The sequence below is a fragment of the Takifugu rubripes genome, chromosome 1 (assembly GCF_901000725.2).
Source record: "Takifugu rubripes chromosome 1, fTakRub1.2, whole genome shotgun sequence".
Taxonomy (NCBI): Eukaryota; Metazoa; Chordata; class Actinopteri; order Tetraodontiformes; family Tetraodontidae; genus Takifugu; species Takifugu rubripes.
In genome coordinates, this window is record NC_042285.1 from 27,554,104 (window position 1) to 27,573,765 (window position 19,662).

Below are 19,662 nucleotides of genomic sequence, written 5' to 3' on the forward strand. Positions count from 1 at the left end.
ACCCTGACCCTGACTTTGATCCTGACCTAAAACTAGTTCTACCCAGAACCTGAAAACCAGGTCTTAAGCCGCAGCAGTCTTTTAAAGCTGTGAGATCAGCTAAAATGTCCTCACAAGTGTAGCTTCAGAAGTGAGTGCAGCCACCATGGGGAGGGGGGGGGGGTCGAGGGCGTCTTTGGTCAGTTGGGTGTGTCTCAACCGGAAGTTTGTGTTTTAGAAGAGCTCTTGGTGATGTGGCCAGATAAACGCGGGCCTGCCTAACCAGTCCTGATTGTGTGCAGCCTGATAAGACAAATATGTTGATGACGAGTGTAGGAAGGAAACGTGCCAGTCATCCTGTTCATGTCTGTCCCAAAACGAGTCCAGTACCTGGATCACAAGCTGGGGTGGAATAAATAATGTGTCAACAATGCTGACCTGCTCGTTTAAAATGAGGCGTGTGCGGTGCAAGTTACCACCACCACAAAGTGCTTCTCTTTGTTTTCTGCTCTAAATTAAACGCGTTTTTACGCTCTTGATTCTGTCCTGAAAGAGCCTCAGTCTGGAATATTTGTTGAAATAACACACGCAGACTGTGAGAGGAAATGAACGCTTTAATGCCACGCTCAGGTTGCCCCTGCAACAACAGAAGGTCTTCCTACGCTCTTGCCTGACCCTTCATGCAAACATGCAGCATACAGATTCAAGGGTCTCCCCTCTTTGGGTCTCCCAGATGTGAACCTTCTGGTAGCTTTCCAGGGAGTCCTCAAGACGTTGGGATACCTCAAACATTTTCATTTTGTTAGATGAGGAATATTGTCGGCACAGCTTCCGTCGTTGCTGGTTTTATGAGGACACAGAGACAAGAACCAATAAAGTTCAAGACAGGAAATAGCTGAAAAAGTAGAAAAACCACTAAAAAGATGAAGTTCTGACTGAGATGTTTGTACTTCTGGTCACACAGCGAGCTGCTGGATGGTCTGACGGAAGGTGATTTCGGGCTTCTTCGGTCGCACTGAGGCGGGATCAACCGGACAGGAATGCTCCAACGAACGAGGTCCAAAACGAGCAGAACACCTCAGCAGACACGTCACTGGCGCTCATTTATCTGCAGGCCTCTGGAGCACAGACAGAACATTTGGCTCCTGACCTTCATCGCCGAACTCTCTAAACTGGCCCTGCAGGAGATCAGACGTTTCTCCTTCTTGGCAGACGGACTTTCTGTTTGGTCCTGCTGTCAGATTACACCATTTTAAAACAACAGCGCGTCTTTTTTAATAGATACACAGGATCTATTTTGAGGGAAATCTTTAATTTCAGGTGTTTTTGCTTTTTATGACTTTGTATTTGGGAAGTTGTTCAATTTTTAACCTTTTTTATGCACTTTCTAAATACCGCAGAGCAGATTCCTGCAGATTTTCTCCATTCTGAACTCAGAGTTTAAAATGAAAGAAAAGAAAAGAGAGCGTTGCGTTCAAGAACACATTCAGTGTTTCATCAATGTGGGAAGTTCTCAGGAAAGCTTAAACCCAGGAGTGTTGCTGGGTCACCCGCGGGCACCTGGGTCACTATTCAGAGTTTCTGAAACTGGAATAAAGACGCATCAACTTGTATCACACAAATCTTTCATTTATTCATCAGGTGGACAAAAGGAGAGATTTAAAAGCTAAATAGAAATAGTAACAATGTCCAGTAAAAGTCTTTTCTTCACGGCTGACAGGATTTCTGCTGGGACACCTAAAAACAGTGACTGAAGGAGTGAAAGGTGAAAGAAAAAAGTCTTTACCTCCTCTGTTGAACATTTACAGTAACTCTGAGTATTAATACAAGGGCGGCGCGACCGACGCCGTCCTCCACCCATTTATTTATTTATTTATTTATAAGATTTAGTGGAAATTACGACGCTGGTGGAAGCTAAAGATGCTTTTTCCTCAAAGGGACCAGTGAACACTTTGTTCCAATGAGCCTGATTGAATGCTGCACTTTAGTGGTGTCACGGCAGAATAAACGGAGAGTGTGTGTGTTCATGGTTCAGTGGGTTTTAAGGAGGTTTCCTCTGCTTTTCAGAATTTCCATTTACTGTAGGAAGGTTTGAGTATTGCGTTTACACCCAAAACATCATCTTGATGATCAAGAAAATTACTTTTTTGTGCTCAGGAGAAACGTTTGCGAGGCTGCATGATGGAGTCTGGCAGCGATTAATGAGCCTCCCTCGGGGACAAAATAGCACCAGTAGCACCACTAAGCTACTTCAGATATTGGACCTTCAGGTGCTGCAAATTATTTTGGTCCATTCAGGACAGGAAGAGCTGTGGTCCAAAGAGTGAGGATGCTGAAGTCAACTCACAGCGTGAGATTACACATCATTAATCCAAAGTCTACTGATAGTGGCAACAGATTTTGCTAGCTTTTCCACAGCGGCTTCCTACCACTAGCATGCTAGGAGCAGCAAACATGGCTGCAGCTGCTCTGCTACAAACGCTTCCACGTGCTGGAGATGATCCATTCGGTGAAAGAAGATATAAACAAATGCAAGGATCATTTCAGCTTTCTGCTTTAATTCCCATTTAACAGCAGGAATAAATCCCCCAGTGTTCCGTCCGCGGGGTGAAACGTCTGTTTTAGCTCACTGACAGAAAAATGCAGCAGCTATCCTCCCTTGACTTGACCTGAATAGAGCAACAAGTTGCTAATGAGGATTCTTTCCTGTTGAGATTAACTTACAGTTTGGAACTTCAGAACGAACAACTCCGACATCCGTGACGCTTTGATGTTTTTTCAGTATTTGTGTATTTATGTATCATAATCTTGGCTAATGCAAACATGACTCAGCATGTTTATGAGCTCTACTTTCCATGAAATCCCCCACTATTTAGAACTGAAAAGTATTGGAACGACTATCTTTGATGACACGAATCACAGCCTGTGGACGTGGTCCTGCAGTTTACTGACGCTTCGCCACTGTCGTTGGTTTGACCAGATTGTTGCTCGAGTTGTTTAGTCTGTGATTCTTGTGTCTGTGGCGCTCATGAACTGTGTGGTTCTTCGCTAGATTCATACAGGGATCTGAATCCACTCCTGGACCCTTTATTTTATCTATAAAATCGATAAATCACAGTATTAAAGCTATTCCAGAGTCTCAGTTGCTACACTGTTCGTGACCTTTCTGGTGAAGCGCGGAATGTTTTGCCTTCCTTGATGAAGTGGTTCTAGATTACAGTAGATTATAGGTCACTCACGGTTGCAGCGGTTGATGGATATGATCATCTGTTCACCATTTGGTCGGGAGGTCCCAGGAGGAAGGTGCACGTCCTGAAAATGTTGCTGTCGTTTAGGAGTCAGAAAGGATCTCACCTCGTAGTTGAGTTTCTCATTACGCACGTCGGACGGAGGAAATGTGCTATAATGTGTCTCCTGACACGTCGTTCATCCCAGGCCTGGTGAACATCGAGAGAGACGGAAACAGCTCAACGATCTCGACTCTGAGATATGGTCTAGTCGTGCGCTGAGGCCACGGGGCTCAAAAGGACACCCGGAGGCACACGTGTTTGATCGGTTCATGTTTTCAGAGGATTTAGATGTTAAAACCGGAAACTCTTCTGCGGCCACCTCATTTACCAGCCAACAGCACCGACAGCCGTCAGTCTCTTACTAAACACAACCACATTTCGTGCTCAGTCCAAGAGCGTGCAGAGGGACTTAATGAGGATATGAAGATGTGGAGCGTTAAGTCCTCCGGCGTCTGTCAGAGACACCAGGCTCGGGTCAGCACACAATGCTGCAGAACGGCATGGAAGAGCTGGAAGGGCATGTTTAATGAACCACTGCTTATTGACTTTAGCTGACAAGCGGAGAAACTGTAAAATGTATGAAAAGGCAACAGGATCACTGACATCATCCTCCTCCTCATCATCATGGTCCCCGCAGCTCCAGACCAAACAGAGCTACAGTACTGCATGTGTCTGGTTCTCATTTAGACCTTTCCTCCCCTCCTCTCCTTCTTTTTTTCCCCCTTTTCTTTAGGGAAAGTGGGAGGAGGAAGCAGGAGGTGGCAGGACTTTGTGTCATCCCGTTCCTGAACTCGGCACCACAGCTCCTCTGGTTGGAGACTGGAGCTGGTGTCTGTCTTTGTCTCTACCGTTCCCCCCCTTTCACCCAGGACCACCCTTTCTTCCTGCTCATCTCTTATCACTCTTTGCCCTGAAGAATTTCCTCTGGAAAACCCAGCAAGAGGAATTTACAGGGAGGATTATGTCCAAAGGTCCAGCGTGCCTTCATTTGACATAAGCGGTTTTTATTTTTTCCTTGTTAACAAATACGGTGGGATACAGCGACTTCAGCAAAAGGTGAGTGTTTAACCTGTTTGTGCTGCAAAATAAAGTGTGTTTTCATTTCTGATTTCCTCTTCAAACCGTGAAGAGTGCGCTCAGCTGCACTGATCCAGCTGCAGTTTGCAACGTTGCACAGACTTTCTGGCATTTTGTCCTCATAAATATCAGTCAGCGCTGGTTTACCAGAGCGGTTGAAACCTGACGTTTAGTGGTGAGAGTGGTGCGAGAGGGCCATAGGTGAGAAACCTCAGTCATGTCTTGTTCTCCTCTTCACGTGTCAACGTGAGCAAAGTTAAACTTGCTGCACACATGTGAGAAATGGGAGGAAGAAGCTCCAGATGTGCGTCAGGACAGAACTAGAACGCTTTTGCTGAGTGCCCACGGATGTAACTGGACCCCAGCGTCCCAGTACGACACCTGGAAACTGGGAACTGGTTGAAATGTGCTTGAATGTGCTGATCGCTGGTTCATCATCGGACGTCACGTCGCCTCACAGAACCTCCAAAACCAGGTTGAGGATGTTTCAGAGGCTGTTTTCTCAATTCTCTCTCTATCATGGAATCCTCTTCTACCTTCTTACCTTCTCCATCTAACACGTGCACGCCCACATGAGCGGCGTGTGAGTCGCTGGACGTGTGTTTCCACAGCAGCAGGAGCCCCGAAACCACGCCCTCAGTAGAAGGAGCGCACGAGTGGAAAAGGGTGAAGAAAGTGTTTTCCACACTTGTCACTTAATGAGCCCACACTTGTGAGTGGAGCACTGCTGGTGGTGGTGGTGGTGGTGGTGGTGGTGGGGGGGGGGGGGGGGGGGGGGTTTACTGGTCCAGGTGTGGGCTGTTAACCTTCTTCACAAGCCCGACCGGAGCCGCCAGAGGACCATCATCATTGGGGGTTTCTGAGGGACCAAGAAGGTCTCCCTCTACGTCACCACTTTCAGTGACTTTTTGTCACAAATGTGTTTCCATGACTTCCACTGTTTGCCTGTACTGGTTGCTAGGATACAGGGAGCAATGGCCAGGGTATAGCCTGAAGGTGGGAGGAGAGCTGCGAGTTCATTGGTTCAGATCGGCTCGCAGATTATTTGACTGAAGTGAAGATTTAGCACCTAGATTACAGCGGTACAGCGTTCTCCACTTTGGTGCTATTAAAAGTCTTTTTTTACTCAGACATTTTGAAATAACAAAGGCTTTTTAGACACAAACTGTAAATCATTTTACTTTACGACTTCTTTCCAACTTTTAGTCTTGTGTTTTTTGTGCTCATGATGTGTCGCAGATGTTTGGAAGGTTGGAGCATTTTTCCAAAAGGTCTCAGTGAATTACTGTTTCTGTCTTAGAAGGAAGCCAAATTACACCGAAAAATAATTCCATCCATTAATATACATCAGTTAGGATCTTCAAATATGCTAATCGTCCTGTGTGCATGTACAGATTACAAATCAGGATTATTAACCCCCCCATCTTCTTAAAACTCTATAATTTTGACATAAAACTACTGTATATTCCCTCACTGGTTCTAATCATTTCTGGACAGTCATCCTGAGGCATAAATGCTTTGAGTCTGGCCATGTGTGCTCACACACACACACACACAAACACACACACACACCCTTCATGTTCTCAGCTGTACCACACATGTCACCGCTGTTGCAGCTAAACAAGCCTGATGCACGAACATACGTGACGGCTCACATCCTGTGAACACTTGGAATTTGTACACAGATGTGATGTGAATAAGCAAAGACGTGAAAGTGGTTAGTTACAGTTCCTGTTAATGAAGTTTAAAGTGTACTGGTTTTGATGTTTGTGGGTTCTGACTTAAAGGATGTACACGATTTCAAAATAAAGTGGATGATTTTGCCCTTTAACCATCTTTTTTCCAAAGTAAAATATGATTTTAATTATTATTTTTTAAAAAGAGAAAAATTAAATAAGGAGATTTTAACTTTTGTGCCATAATTTACCGGATTATTTCGTTTTATGGCCACACGGGGGCGATAGAGACACATAAATAACATTGCTTACGTTCGCAAAGCGAGTGTATTTCTTCTTCAAGGGCTTTTACTGTCCTGTGACTCTGTTGCTGTGTGGTCTTACCTCTAAATGTGTGTGTGTGTGTGTGTGTGGTCCATCTGCAAACATGCTCATGGGCACTCTGGCAGTGCCTCCCTATGTGAGCTAATGCTGACACTGTTAGCTATAAATCGTGCGGTGGACTGTAGCAGTGAACAGATCGTGGTCGCTCTCGCAGCGTAACAAAGCTGATGGCAACAGCGAGAGAAGATGTTAGATTTAGATTTAGAAGATGTTAGAATAATCTTAAGTGAAAGTGTGATTGCGGGTGATGTGATCTCAACAATCTACGATGATTATGGAGAGAAATCGAGTCTTGCTAGAGGCCTTCAGAGAGCAGTCATGGACTGGAACCCAGAACCTCCGTCCCAGTTCTGGTCCTGTTGTAGTGAAGGGTAAAAGGAACGTTTCCACGTTAATTTTTTGCTCCCAGTTTCCAGACTAAGTTTCCATGTTAATGTTTTCCTTCCTTACGGTTGCAATGTTCGCCTTCGTGCTTATAGGCCTGATTGTGATGATAACCAAAAGGTCTTTGTTTGTTCATGGCCTGAAAGTGGGGGTTTCCAAAAAGTGGGAATGGCTAAAGGATGTTGTCTGTTTAAAAAAACATGGGAAAGTACACCTAACCTCTGATAAGAATACTAAAAAGTACATAGCACATGGACAGGCAGTAACTGAATTAATACAAGCTATGCAGCTTCCTACCTCATTATCCATAGTTAAATGCGCAGCGCATCAAAATAGCAAATCACCAGTTGCAGTGGGAAATAACTTAGCAGATGAAGCTGCAAAAGAAGCAACAGGACAGGCAGTACAAGGGCCTATGTTGTTTGAAGAAGATTGTGCTCCTACTACAAGCCTGGCTTCATTAATGGAAGCACAAAACAAGGTTTCGGAGGCAGAGAAACGCCTCTGGGTTCAAAGGGGAGCTATCCGAACCTCACATCCCCATCCGGGGTTTCCGAGGACATTTTGTTCTGCCACTGTCTTTACTGCCCATTGCCATTAAGAAAATGCATGAACCTGATCATTGCTCCAGGGCTCAGGTTATCAGGAAACTACAGGCAGTTTGGTGGTCCCCATACATGACTCCCAGGATTGACAGGGAGCTCTCATTTTGTCCCCATTGTCCGAAGTATAACGTTCGGAAGATGTTCACTCAGCCATTAGCTCACATTCCCATGCCAGATGGTCCTTTCCGACACCTGGTCATGGATTATGTGGACATGATTGATCGCATACAAGGAAAAAGATACATGCTTGTTGTTGTTTGCAGATTTAGTAGGTGGAATGAGGCATGTCCCACTTCTAAGGCGGACCACAAGGCCGCAGCAAAATTTCTCTGCAAAGAAGTGTTTCCCAGGTTTGGCATGCCAGATACTATATCATCTGATAATGGTCCACATTTTGTTTCACAAGTAATACAGGAAATGTTCAAGATTTTGGGGATCAAACAGAAGTATGGGTGTGTTTATCACCCAGTCTCAGATTTCTGTTGAACGGGCTAATGGTGTCTTGAAGACTAAAATAGCTAAGATCATGGCTGACTGTAATGGTAAGCTGACATGGGTAGATGCACTGCCCATTGCTTTGATGGCAATGCGTTCTCAAACTAACCGACTAACCCATCTAACGCCTCATGAGATGCATACAGGTCGACCCATGCCTCTCCCACAAACCAGAGGTCCTGTGGAGGGACCAGCCATTGCACAACTGGAGCGAGAACTGGGTGACTATCTAGGTGCATTGACTCAAATCCACAGACTTGTGTTTCAACAGGTGAAAGAAGCCCACGGCAAGGACGAGACGCACATCCCCGTTGACGTTCGTGACGTCCAAGTGGGGGACTCCGTATTCATACGAGTATTTAGGCGTCAGTGGAACGAACCCCGTAGGGAGGGACCCTTTAAGGTTGTGCTCACTACCCCACTGCCCTAAAAGTTGAAGGTAAGCCCTTCTGGTTCCATAAGAACCATTGTACCCGCCACAGACCTCCTGGACACTATCCAGGCCCATCGGAGTCTGAGCATGCTGACAGGGAGACGTATGGTCACCCTCTGGCCACCCTCTGTCCGAGATCCTCCTCCTCCTCCTCCACAAGCTCACAGTCGCTCTCCTCACATGGAGAAAGGAGATCTGCTCGGTTGGCGGCCCGCCGGCTTCGACGATCACAGTCCACTGACTCGGAGTATCTTGATACTCCCACTCCGTCTCCTGGGTCTGATGAGCCTCCTGTTGATACGGGTGATTCAACAGACGCAACACAGCCTGCGGACGGCCCACACACAACTGACGCTGACCATCAGCAACACGGTTCTGATGGTGATGGGTTGCAAGACGACACACTGGGCACATCAGGCTCGCCTAGCCCACAGGCATTCACTTACCCGCCGACGCCGGGGAGGGGCTGGCTTGTCTCTGATTCCGATTAATTGCATGATGATGTTAACCCTTTGCGGATTAACAACGGGGGAAGTCTTGATGTCAACTAACTTAAACCCGAACACACAGCATACAATGCTAGACACGTGTGCCCTGGCAATGATCACGTTAGCAACTCACAAGGGGATAGTGGATAGAAATAATGGAGAAATCAAACATATAATGCATGTCAAAGCAGACACTTATGATTTTGTACTAACAGAAGAAATAGTGGGAACCGAGTCAATGGGTAAGCATTGGCTGGGATATCCCCAAAGCACGGACTGTCGTGGGGAAGGGACGGTGATCATTCAAGTAAGATGCGCTAAGACAGGGTGTCAGAATGAGCAAACAGGACAAAGCATGACAGTGAAGGAAGCTGAAATTAAAGTAAAATTGCTAAATACAAGGCGGAAGAGAGATCTAAATAAATTAAGAACGTCACAATGGGATACAAACATGCACACGGGTGCCAGTGGCAGTCTGACAGACGTTCTGAACGAAATGAGAAGGGTACGTGATGAGCATGTAAGAAATTCTAATTGGAACACCCAAATTAAGAGTTTTTGGGATTGGCTGGGAAAGTTGGGATGGTTAAAATATCTAACAATGGCCGGGATGGTACTGGGAGGAATAGTGCTGGTGGTGTTGCTGGTGGTCTACTGCATCATCCCATTGCTCCGCACCCTAGTATCACGCGTTTTAGTTAGTATAACAGGACAGTATCCTGTAGTACAAGTGCAAATTGATCCAGAACCTTTTGAGCTCACAGGAATACGGGAATAGTAGGAAAAGAAATAGGAATACAATGATCGGCGCCCACTCCCTACAAGACTGGCTCGACAATTGGACCACGCCCGGCACACAGCCCTCACCCTTCAGGGCAAATTGAGTCGATTGCAGGGTGCTTACGACCGAGTCCGAGAAGCTATGACACAACTACGTCAAGCCAACACTGTCCTCACAAGCTTCTGCCACTCTAGATTGCAACAACAAAGCACCGCAGTGTTTGGACTGGAAGCTCATCTACGAAGGGGGGTGGGGGGAAATCCCCTACGAACACCCCATAGCTCCCAACCAAGGGATCAGCAAGGCATGAGGTTTGATTGAATTGATGTGTTAAAAGATGCCGTGTTTGAATTGATGAATATGCTGAAAAATACGGTGTCTGAATGATGACGACTCTTGATGATGTTTATGGCTAATGTTTATGGTTCTGGAAAAACAGATAAGATAGTAATTGAGTGATAGGGCTTGGTCCGCCGTGATAACAGGTAGATAAGTATAGTGCTAATAGAATGGGAGCATAAGCCCCTGGTTTGAAATGTTTCGCTTGTAATGACATGGGCATGATGAGAAATCAATGAGGGTATCTACCTGTACCAGCAAGCCGGTCTCAAGGACAGGTAGCTGGAGAAAACAAAGCTGAAAATTCTAAAAAAAAAAAAAAAAAGGTCTTAAGAGGAGTACTCCTCATAAGTGTACCAGGAGAGTGCTCCTTGAACCAAAAACAAACTAAGTGTAACTGGCTGTGTAAACAGAACAGACTGGGTTTGTGGGTGTATGCTGATATAATCATGAGTATATCCGACCTGCATATTCCTGTGTGAACTACATATAACCTTATACTCATGTGTGAGCTGTATGTAACCTTGTAATGTGACGCTACCCTTGCCACCTGGTTGGGGTTTTACCTCTCACTGCTCATGGGAGGATGTTTCCCTGGCCATGTCTGCGGGGTGTAGCTAGGAGCCCAGCAGTAACGATCACCGGACCATCAGGATGGGCAAGTCCCAGGATGGGTTTCAGGTGGAATTATCCAACTGCCCTTCCAGTTGGTGTTTCACCTTGTGGTGATCCTTACTGAGGGATGGTTAGGTCAAGTATTACACTGGTGTGATTACACATATATACCTCACTTATTGGTGTGTTTTCTCTGTGCACAAGTTTGTTGAAACATGTTTTGCTTTTGTTTGAGTGGTCCTTTCCAGGACCACAAGGGGGAAATGTAGTGAAGGGTAAAAGGAAAGTTTCCATGTTAATGTTTTGTTCCCAGTTTCCAGACTAAATTTCCATGTTAATGTTTTCCTTCCTTACGGTTGCAATGTTCGCCTTCGTGCTTATAGGCCTGATTGTGATGATAACCAAGAGGTCTTTGTTTGTTCATGGCCTGAAAGTGGGGGTTTCCAAGAAGTGGGAATGGCTAAAGGATATTGTCTGTTTAAAAAAACATGGGAAAGTACACCTAACCTCTGATAAGAATACTAAAAAGTACATAATGGTGGAAAATGGGGAAAATGGCTAAATAGAAGGAGGAGCCCGGGGAGGAGTAAACCCAGGCTCCAAATTGTATAAAAGCTGGAGATTTCTTGCTAGATTTCAGACTTAGCCCGGGCTACTTCTCATGCATGGTGAATTGTGAATCGACAATAAACCATCATCGGACCGTAAACCAGCTGACCCTGACTCATTATTCGACTTCATCGTGGCAACTCTGCTTCAACCCATTGGCACTGACATAGGCATTCTGACTTAGGAAAAGTGTACGTTTATTAAGTAATCAGACAGAGAGGAAAAGCCACAACACTGTCTGTCTGACCTTTCCCTGACTTTTACCTTAAAAGTGCCAGAATGTGTCCTTAAATAACTCTTTCAAATGTGTAAACACTTGTTTAATGTTGAGTTTATACTGAGCTTGATTTCAGTCCTTTATTGGTGGAGACAATCACTCTGGGTTGTGATGCGTGCTGCAGCCTGTCGGTTAGATGTGCAGGTCGGAGAGGCGGCTCAGACTGGGAATGTGTCAGGATTTATCGGCACATTTCAAATGTCACTGCTCCATAATTGATGCCAGTATGTGTCTTTGAAATGTGATTATGATTAAAACATGTTCTATGGAAAATCAGAACGCATCTTTTGATGTTATACCCACATTCTCCACAGGAGGGAAGTAATGTGGCCAAAGTCAGATCCCGTTTTTAACATTTTAAAAATAGACGGCGGTCATATGTGAATATTACTAAACTCCTCGGAGACGGACTGAGCAGAAAGTTGAGCCAAACTCTTTCATATTTACATTACACGCTGAGTGCGATGATGGCGGCTTTTTATCACCTCGATTCCACTCAAACATAGACTTATTTTTAAATTTCCTTTACTGTAAAAGCATCCCAGGGGCCACTTTATTCAAACACGAACCTTCCTCCTTTTTCTGCTGAATAAATGCTGCTGCGTCTCTCAGCTCATAATCCTGACGCAACGTTCCATCGTTACTTCCTGAAACGTGTCCGTGCCCGTATGACACCGGCCTACACATCAGAACAATTCAGAATCGGATGAGACGCAAGCTAATCAGTTATTTTTAGCTCATTTGACACCAAAAGTACATAAAGTGACGAAAGGGGACCTGATAAGTCTTCCACAGATAAATTTAGGGTGAGCTCAGCAAAACTGCTTTTATAGTGATTTAGTATATAGTATATAGCATATAGTGATTTAGTATATAGTGATATAGTATTTCCTGTATCATGACAGTAATGAGCCATGTGGGACTGTTTTCATTTCCTGTGACAGTTTTAATCACACACACACACACAGACGCACGCACACACACATACACACGCACGCACGCACACACACACTAAAGAATACCTCACTTCCTGCTTCTGTCAGACAGCATCAGTGGTTGCAGGTACATTATGTGCTGGTTTGAACAGGTGGTTCTGATCAACATGTAGGATTCCTTTTCACAACACATCCCGCAGAACTTGATAGTTTAGCTCTGGAAGAAATTTATCCCTCTGTTTATCCCTCTGTTTATCCCTCTGCATTGTTTCAGAATGATGCCCGTCAGCTGTTAATTCACCATTACTGAATTATTATTTGGGAACTGTTTTCTCACACAAAATAAACTGCATCCAGCATAAAAGCCCAAATATAAATCTTCTGTGTAATCACAGATTGGACTGTTGCAAAACCGCACTGTTTAAAAGTGCCGATCTGCACTTAAAGTAGTTTTGAGTTTATTTTAATCTCAGCAATCTGGACCAGAACTCTTGAAGTATGGGAGTAATGGACCAAATGAATGAACAAACCAAGCGTTTTCCATCTTCAATTATATCTCCCACATATTCTTTTCTTTTTCCTTCTTTTTTGCACATGTCATCTGGAGCTCATTATGTTTTTTGTAAGTCCGTAAAGCCCCTTTGCCACATGCACGGCCGTCCTGGTTTTAGTAGGATATTTATCCAGAGCTGCATGTGTGAACTCCTGTTTCCACGTTTGCCTGGATGAAGACAGCAGAACAGGCTGCATGTGTGAAGTGTTTGAGGACGTTGGAAGCTTCCTCCTTCAACCTTCCTCCCGCCTTCACACAGTCCCTCCTGTAGGTACTTGGACGCATAACGTTTCCACTTTAATATGAAAATTGTTCCTCCTATTGTGAAGCGGCTGGAAAGCTTCAACAGCAATGAGCAGAACCAGTCATGAAGTCTGCTTTTCTTTCCTCTGTGCAGTGTGTCAAAGATCAATTGTTGCTCTTTAGTGCCAGTGAAACAGTTACGCTAGGTTTCATCTACAGGCTCCGCGCAGCAAAGAGACTAAAAGTGAACAAAACCCCAAATAAGCGATATTCCACCAAGCCAAAACATTCCAGAAATACAAACTGGATGTTGAAAGAGCAGAGGCATAGCTGCAGAATGTTTATTCAAATATTTCCTGAAGGCAAACCTTTGCTTTGAGAGGCTGTTGATGTGCTTCTTTATGTTCCTCTCATCATTCAGGTGTCCCCTTTTCTGTGTTGGTGATAGAAGATGGGGCCTCGGCTGCTGCCGCTGTGCGCCCTTCTGGGCGTCCTCTTTTCAGCGTTTATCCACAATCTTGATGCGCAGGACTGTAAGTTGATCTAAAGCTCTTTTTTACATGATCAGCCAGCTTGAGTATTTTTGAATCTCCTTAAATTCAGTCACGCTCAAGTGTGTTATTCATAATTTTAGTCTAATAAAATGAATAAATACATAAAACATTAGGATTAAGGAAGCTTTTAAATAGATACACACACAACAAATGTAATTTGAATGTTGTTCAGATGACATTGGTTTGAAAAAGACTCAATAGAAATTAAATTGAATCCAAAAAAAGTAACCCAAATAGTACATAAAGATGGACACTACAAGAGCGCCAACATGCTCCTGGCATTGTGCTGTAGATCTTAAATTCCTTTCCCTCAATGAGTGAAATTATAGACACATGTAAGTCACCTTGCTCGTTTTTGAAATATGAAATATATAAAATATAAAAATTGTCTGAACAGAATCAGTCACTTGATGCCATGGAGGTAAAATAAGGGAACCGGGCTCTGCGGACAATTGTGGACTGTCCATCTTTATTGTGTATCCACCTTAAAATGTCATATTAATAAGTTGTGTTCAGCATCATGAATCTTAAACAAACAATCTCAGTGGAACCAAACACCAAACACTTTTTTCTGGTGTTCACTTCTTTTGAAGATTGTGCACAAGGTTTGGCTGCAGATATATACCTTCTAGTGGATTCATCCTGGAGTATTGGAGAGGAGAACTTTAAGCATGTCAGACAATTTCTGTTCAGTTTGACGCAAGCACTGCACCACGGCGGAGGGGATGAGTTCAAATTCGCAATGGTGCAGTACAATAACAAACCGCACACTGAGTTCCAGCTCAACAGCTACCCAACCATGGCGGGGGTCCTAGGGCACATCGAGGCAATGCCGTACCGGGGTGGGGGCACCCGGACCGGTTTGGGCCTGGATTTCCTGACTCGTGTGCACTTGAATACTGGTTCGGGCAGCCGGTCTGTCGAAGGAGCCGTGCAGGTGGTGGTGGTGCTAACAGACGGGCGCTCCCAGGATGATGTGGCCATGCCAGCGCAGGTGCTGCGACTCGCAGGCGTGGAGATTTTCGCGGTGGGAGTTCAGGACGCGGTGGACTCTGAGCTCAGGGAGATGGCTAGCCAGCCCTATGACACCCATGTGTTCAGTGTAGACTCTTTCCTGGCGTTGCGGGACATAATCCAGGATTTAGTAGTGGGGATATGTGGGGCTGTGACCCAATCAGGGGGCGCTCCTCTGGCAATCAAGGCCCATGTGTCGCAAAGAGGGACAGGTAATGAAATGCGAACAGTGTGACTACCATACTAATGCGCATACGTGTGGCGGAGGAAGTTGCTGCGTGACTAGAAGTTGATCATTAACACAATCAACTACATCTTTTCATTGTCCAACTGCCGAATTAACATCACTTGACTTTATTTCCTGCTTGACAGTTTCAAAATGAGGCCTGCATGTGATTGACACCCTTACAGCATCTTAGGTCACAAACCAGACGTATAGATGTTTCTGCCAGGTCGGAGCAAATATGGCGATTGTGGAATGAACAATGTCCTCCATGCAAAAGTTTCAAAAATGTGTTGTCATTCAGCACTCAACATAACAAATGACAGAATTAAATCTTTAGAGCGATGCCTCCATAACAGAATCCCAGGAAGATCTTCTCGATGGCTTCTTTGAAAAGAAATCTCACCCTAATATCAAACATTGATATTAACATAGCTAACCATGCACAACTGCTTATGAGCCTTGCACTTTGTATGTATGTCTTTCTTCATTAGTCATATAATCTTTATGTGTTAAACATCTGAAGTATTGTGTATTTTGAAACAGTGATGAGGCTGTTTGGTCTCGGTCTTGACCTGCCATGAGAAAGTACGTTGAGAATTTTTTCACAAATTGGCTTTTCATTATTTTGATGATCATCATGATCATCCAATGAACCATGTTTCCAACATAGAAACGACCTTTGGGTGGACGATTCTGACCCACCTGAAAATATTCTCACGTGCTGCAAACATGTAGGCACCAAGGACGAGCTGGCAGATCATGACTGGTCACTTTATCTGAGGTCCATAACAAGAGCCTGCATGGAAAGGCTGAACTCAGTGGAGATTCTTATGATACAGTCCTGCAACAACATTCATCTTTTTTGTCTTAGTCTGCAACAGATCATCTAGACTTTTGTAACATTTTTCTATATTCTTTTAGTGCTAATAAATTGGAATAAATGAGTCATCATAAAGATGACAGTACTGTGGAACTCTAAATAATGGTCACTGACTTTGCAACCTGTTGCAGATCATGACCAAAGGTATAGTATAACTATTATTATTAACGATATTAACTATAGTTGAAGGTCAAAGTTTTGACCCGTCCTCAGTGTCAAAACAAAAACCACACTCGTAAATAGGTGTCTAATTGTTGAGTGGCCTTAGTAAAAGTATAACGCAACTCAAAGATTTTATGCAGATAATATTCTATCCCAGCCAAACTTCCCCATGATACGTGAACAGAATCTCACTGGTTCTGCCTACATGCAGCATGATGTGTTTTGCAATGTTGTTGATTTGGTCACTTTGAATGTAACCTGACACGTGCAGTGATATGCTAGCACGAGTTCTTGTCTATGTCTCACTGTGTTAACGCTTTCACAAGTTCCATTTTGTTGTGTTCTCTCTTTCTCTCATTCAAGCACCAGATTCCGCTGACCTTGTACTCTTAATTGATGGATCACAGAACGTTGGAGAAGCCAACTTCCCCTTTGTGCGTGATTTGGTTTTGAAAATCATTGATCCCCTTGATGTAAGCAGCGATGCTGTTCGAGTGGCCTTGGCCTTTTACACCAGAGACCTACAGATAAAGTTCTATCTAAATAGCTATGACAGCAAAGCAGCGGTCCTGGATGCTGTGAGGGGTCTAACCTACCCAGGGGGAGATGAATCGAACCTTGGGGCTGCCTTGGAGGATGTGGTCAAGAACCTCTTGAGTGAAAGAACTGGCGGCAGGGCAGAAGATGGCACGCCCCAGATGGTGGTGGTGATCACTGCTGGTTCATCTGATGATGATACGGAGGCTGGTGACCAGGCTCTTAAGCGTGCCAGTATTGTCACATTCGGTGTGGCGATTGGTGACACTGCTGCTGTAGATCTGGAAAGGGTTGCTACGGATAAATCTTTTGTCCTGTCAGCCCCTGATTTCAGAACAGTGGGAACAAGTGTTCATGACCAGCTGCTCCAATATGTTTTGGGGTTGATCCACCGCACCATAATAATTCAGAATGAGTTCAGAGAAGGTATGTAATTTTTCTGTAAATATTGGTGCAACAACTTTGGCTATGAAATGGTTTATAAATGTTTTATAAAGCCAAAGGTAAACAACTCTTGGTACAAAATCAAAATGACTTACTTTCAACAGAGGTTAAAAGAAAAGCAAAAGAAAGATACTTGGTTGATTATTCCAACTGGTCCACCATCATCCCTTCTGTTTGAGTGATTGGTTAAATTAGCAGTTAGCAAATAACAGATTCATTCCCTTATTAGACTTGAAACCATGCACTAAAGAAGCTCTAATAATATTGTTTCTGCCTATTATGTATTACCTGTGACATGACTAACCATATTGAAGGGTATCTGCAATGAAACAGGATCCTAACACCTTGAATGGGCAGAGTTAATGCTAGCCGAGAGGAACCACGTAGTGGGAAGACGTGCCAGTCTTAGAAATTCTAAAAAAAAAAAGATTATAGTAACTCAATAAATGACAGATATTTTAGTTCTATACTGAATCAAGAAAAAGAAATCTACTTGTGCATTCTGTGACAGTCTCTTCTCACAGAAGTAAATGATTTTGCATTACATTTTGAATGACTACATATTTTTAAGTATTACCATACTTCCATTCATATTTTACCAATAATCTAAGTCATTTATTCTAAGGAAGGCACACTGAACGCTAATCTTAATCAATATGTAACCCATTTTCAGCACGACCAACACCAATTCTTACCATCCAAACTCAAAGTTTGGATGGTAGTTGAAAAGGTAGTTGACAAAAAAATGGAGTGAGTTCATTTACTTTGGTTTTGGGACCATTGCAGCATGTATAGTGCATTTTTTCAGCATATCATGTAATCCATTAATAAGCAAAGATCTTAAAAGTTAGGTTTTATAAAAAATAATGTTTACCTTGTGAGAATAATTTTAAAAAGACAAAAAGACAAAACATTAAATAATTAATTGTAGAAGAATGGGTTTTTAACAAAAACATTAATATGCCATTTTTTTCCCCTTTTCAGTCAAAACTGTAGAAAAAAGAGACATCATTTTCCTTATTGACAGCACAATGGGATCCCAGGGAATCAACTCTGTGCGAGAGTTCCTCAAGATTATTGTCGAAACCATGCCAATTGGTCCAAATGGAGTTCAAATCGGTGTGGCCCAGTTCAGCAATGTCGCTCGAGTAGAGATGGATCTCAACACACATGCAACCAGGGAAGCACTCGCTGCTGCTTTGAGTGGTATCAGACCCAGACCTGGACAGACAGTCAACATTGGTGCAGCTTTGGACTTTGTGCGGGAAAATATGTTCCAAGCCGAGAAAGGCAGTCGTATTGGAACTGGAGTGCCTCAGTTTCTGGTTTTATTGACCAGTAAAAAGTCCAGTGACAGTGTGGTCCAACCTGCTTTTGAACTTCAGCGCAAGGGTATAATGACAATAGCTATAGGCGCCAAGTCCGCGAGTGAAGAGGACCTCAGGCAGATTGCCTTTGTTGAGGATGCCAAGTACGTTTTGAGGGACATTCGTGTTTTGAGTCGCCCTGCAGCCCCACAGCCTAAGGCAATTATTGATGCCTTGTCAACACTGGCTGGGATAATTGTGACAGAGATACCAACAGAACCAGGTAGGTTCTTCACTTTTATGCAATAAATTGTCAGTGGTAGTCAACAAAATAACTTGGTGCACAAATCCACCCTTCCATCCATCTTCTTATCGCTTACTTAACTGCTCCATCTGCCTTTTTCTGACATTCGTTTAATTTCCTATACATTGGAAAACAATTTGGTTGAAGCCTTTGAGTGGAAAGCAGCACTCCACACACCAGCAGGTAACAATTAATGTGCTCTCAATTTGAATAAACTAAAGAGGGCTTTCTGGGGAAGTGATGTAGCTCAAGCTTTCCACAAAAATTTTAGGAAAAATGAAACAGCAAAAAATCCAATTTCAACATGAAAGGCAGATGAATTTTAAGAAATTAAAACAATAAATACTGTACTTGGGCATTGTATTGTAAAAATGTGTTTTTCTTGTGCTTCTCTCTCAGTGGTGGAGATAACCACAGTGCAGACACAAAGAGTGATCAGAGACATTGTCTTCTTGGTGGATGGATCTGACTACATTGGCAGCAGTAATTTTCCCTATGTGAGAGACTTTCTCATCAATGTGGTCAACCAAGTGGATGTAGGTCCGGACCGTGTCCAGTTTGGTCTGATGCAGTTTGCAGAGCAGCCTAAAATAGAGTTTTATCTGAATACCTTCAACAACAGAGAGGACATTGTAAATAGAATCTCTCAACTCAGGCTTGTGGGAGGCTCAGTTTTAAATACAGCTGCTGCCATGCAGTATGCCCTCCAGACCATGTTCAAGTCACCAGTTGGTTCACGCATACAGCAGGGAATCCAACAGCTATTGGTTTTGGTCACAGGTGGTCCAGTCCAGGATAATGTTATCGACATGGCTAATGAATTGGCCAAAGCTGGAATTGTGACTTTCACCGTCAGCTCTGGTCAAGCAGATGCAGAAACCCTAAAAACTGTTGCCTTTACTTCAGAGCTTGCTTACCACGATCCTCGTTTCTCAAACATACCAGCAAAAGCGGAAGAAATCATGCCATTGTTAATACGGGTGGTTGGCAACGTAGAAGCACCAGTGCCAGACTCTACTCGTGAGTATTATTTCTCTCTTAGTAATCATGAAATACCTGTCACGTGATGAT

The 19,662-nt window shown here is 43.8% G+C and overlaps 2 protein-coding genes across 8 annotated transcripts in view; both read left to right on the top strand.

The window, feature by feature from the left end:
* Positions 1-4,055: 4,055 nt before the first annotated feature.
* The window catches only part of col6a3 (collagen, type VI, alpha 3), a 57,142-nt gene continuing 41,535 nt past the window's right edge, over positions 4,056-19,662 (top strand). For 5 of the 7 annotated variants that reach the window (XM_029836430.1, XM_029836436.1, XM_029836446.1 and 2 more), the window contains exons 1-5: positions 4,056-4,325; positions 13,585-13,696; positions 16,363-16,962; positions 17,965-18,570; positions 18,991-19,611. In XM_029836430.1, coding sequence (XP_029692290.1) covers positions 13,615-13,696; positions 16,363-16,962; positions 17,965-18,570; positions 18,991-19,611 — 1,909 coding nt within the window. In that variant the 5' untranslated portion in view covers positions 4,056-4,325; positions 13,585-13,614. The remainder of the gene's footprint in view (positions 4,326-13,584; positions 13,697-16,362; positions 16,963-17,964; positions 18,571-18,990; positions 19,612-19,662) is intronic. The other 2 variants (XM_029836445.1, XM_029836454.1) reach the window with 2 other exon arrangements.
* Positions 13,709-15,871, top strand: LOC115249899 (collagen alpha-3(VI) chain-like). Its single transcript, XM_029836463.1, has one exon. It carries the CDS (start codon positions 14,238-14,240, stop codon positions 14,964-14,966), a length of 729 nt encoding a protein of 242 aa, XP_029692323.1. The 5' UTR covers positions 13,709-14,237; the 3' UTR covers positions 14,967-15,871.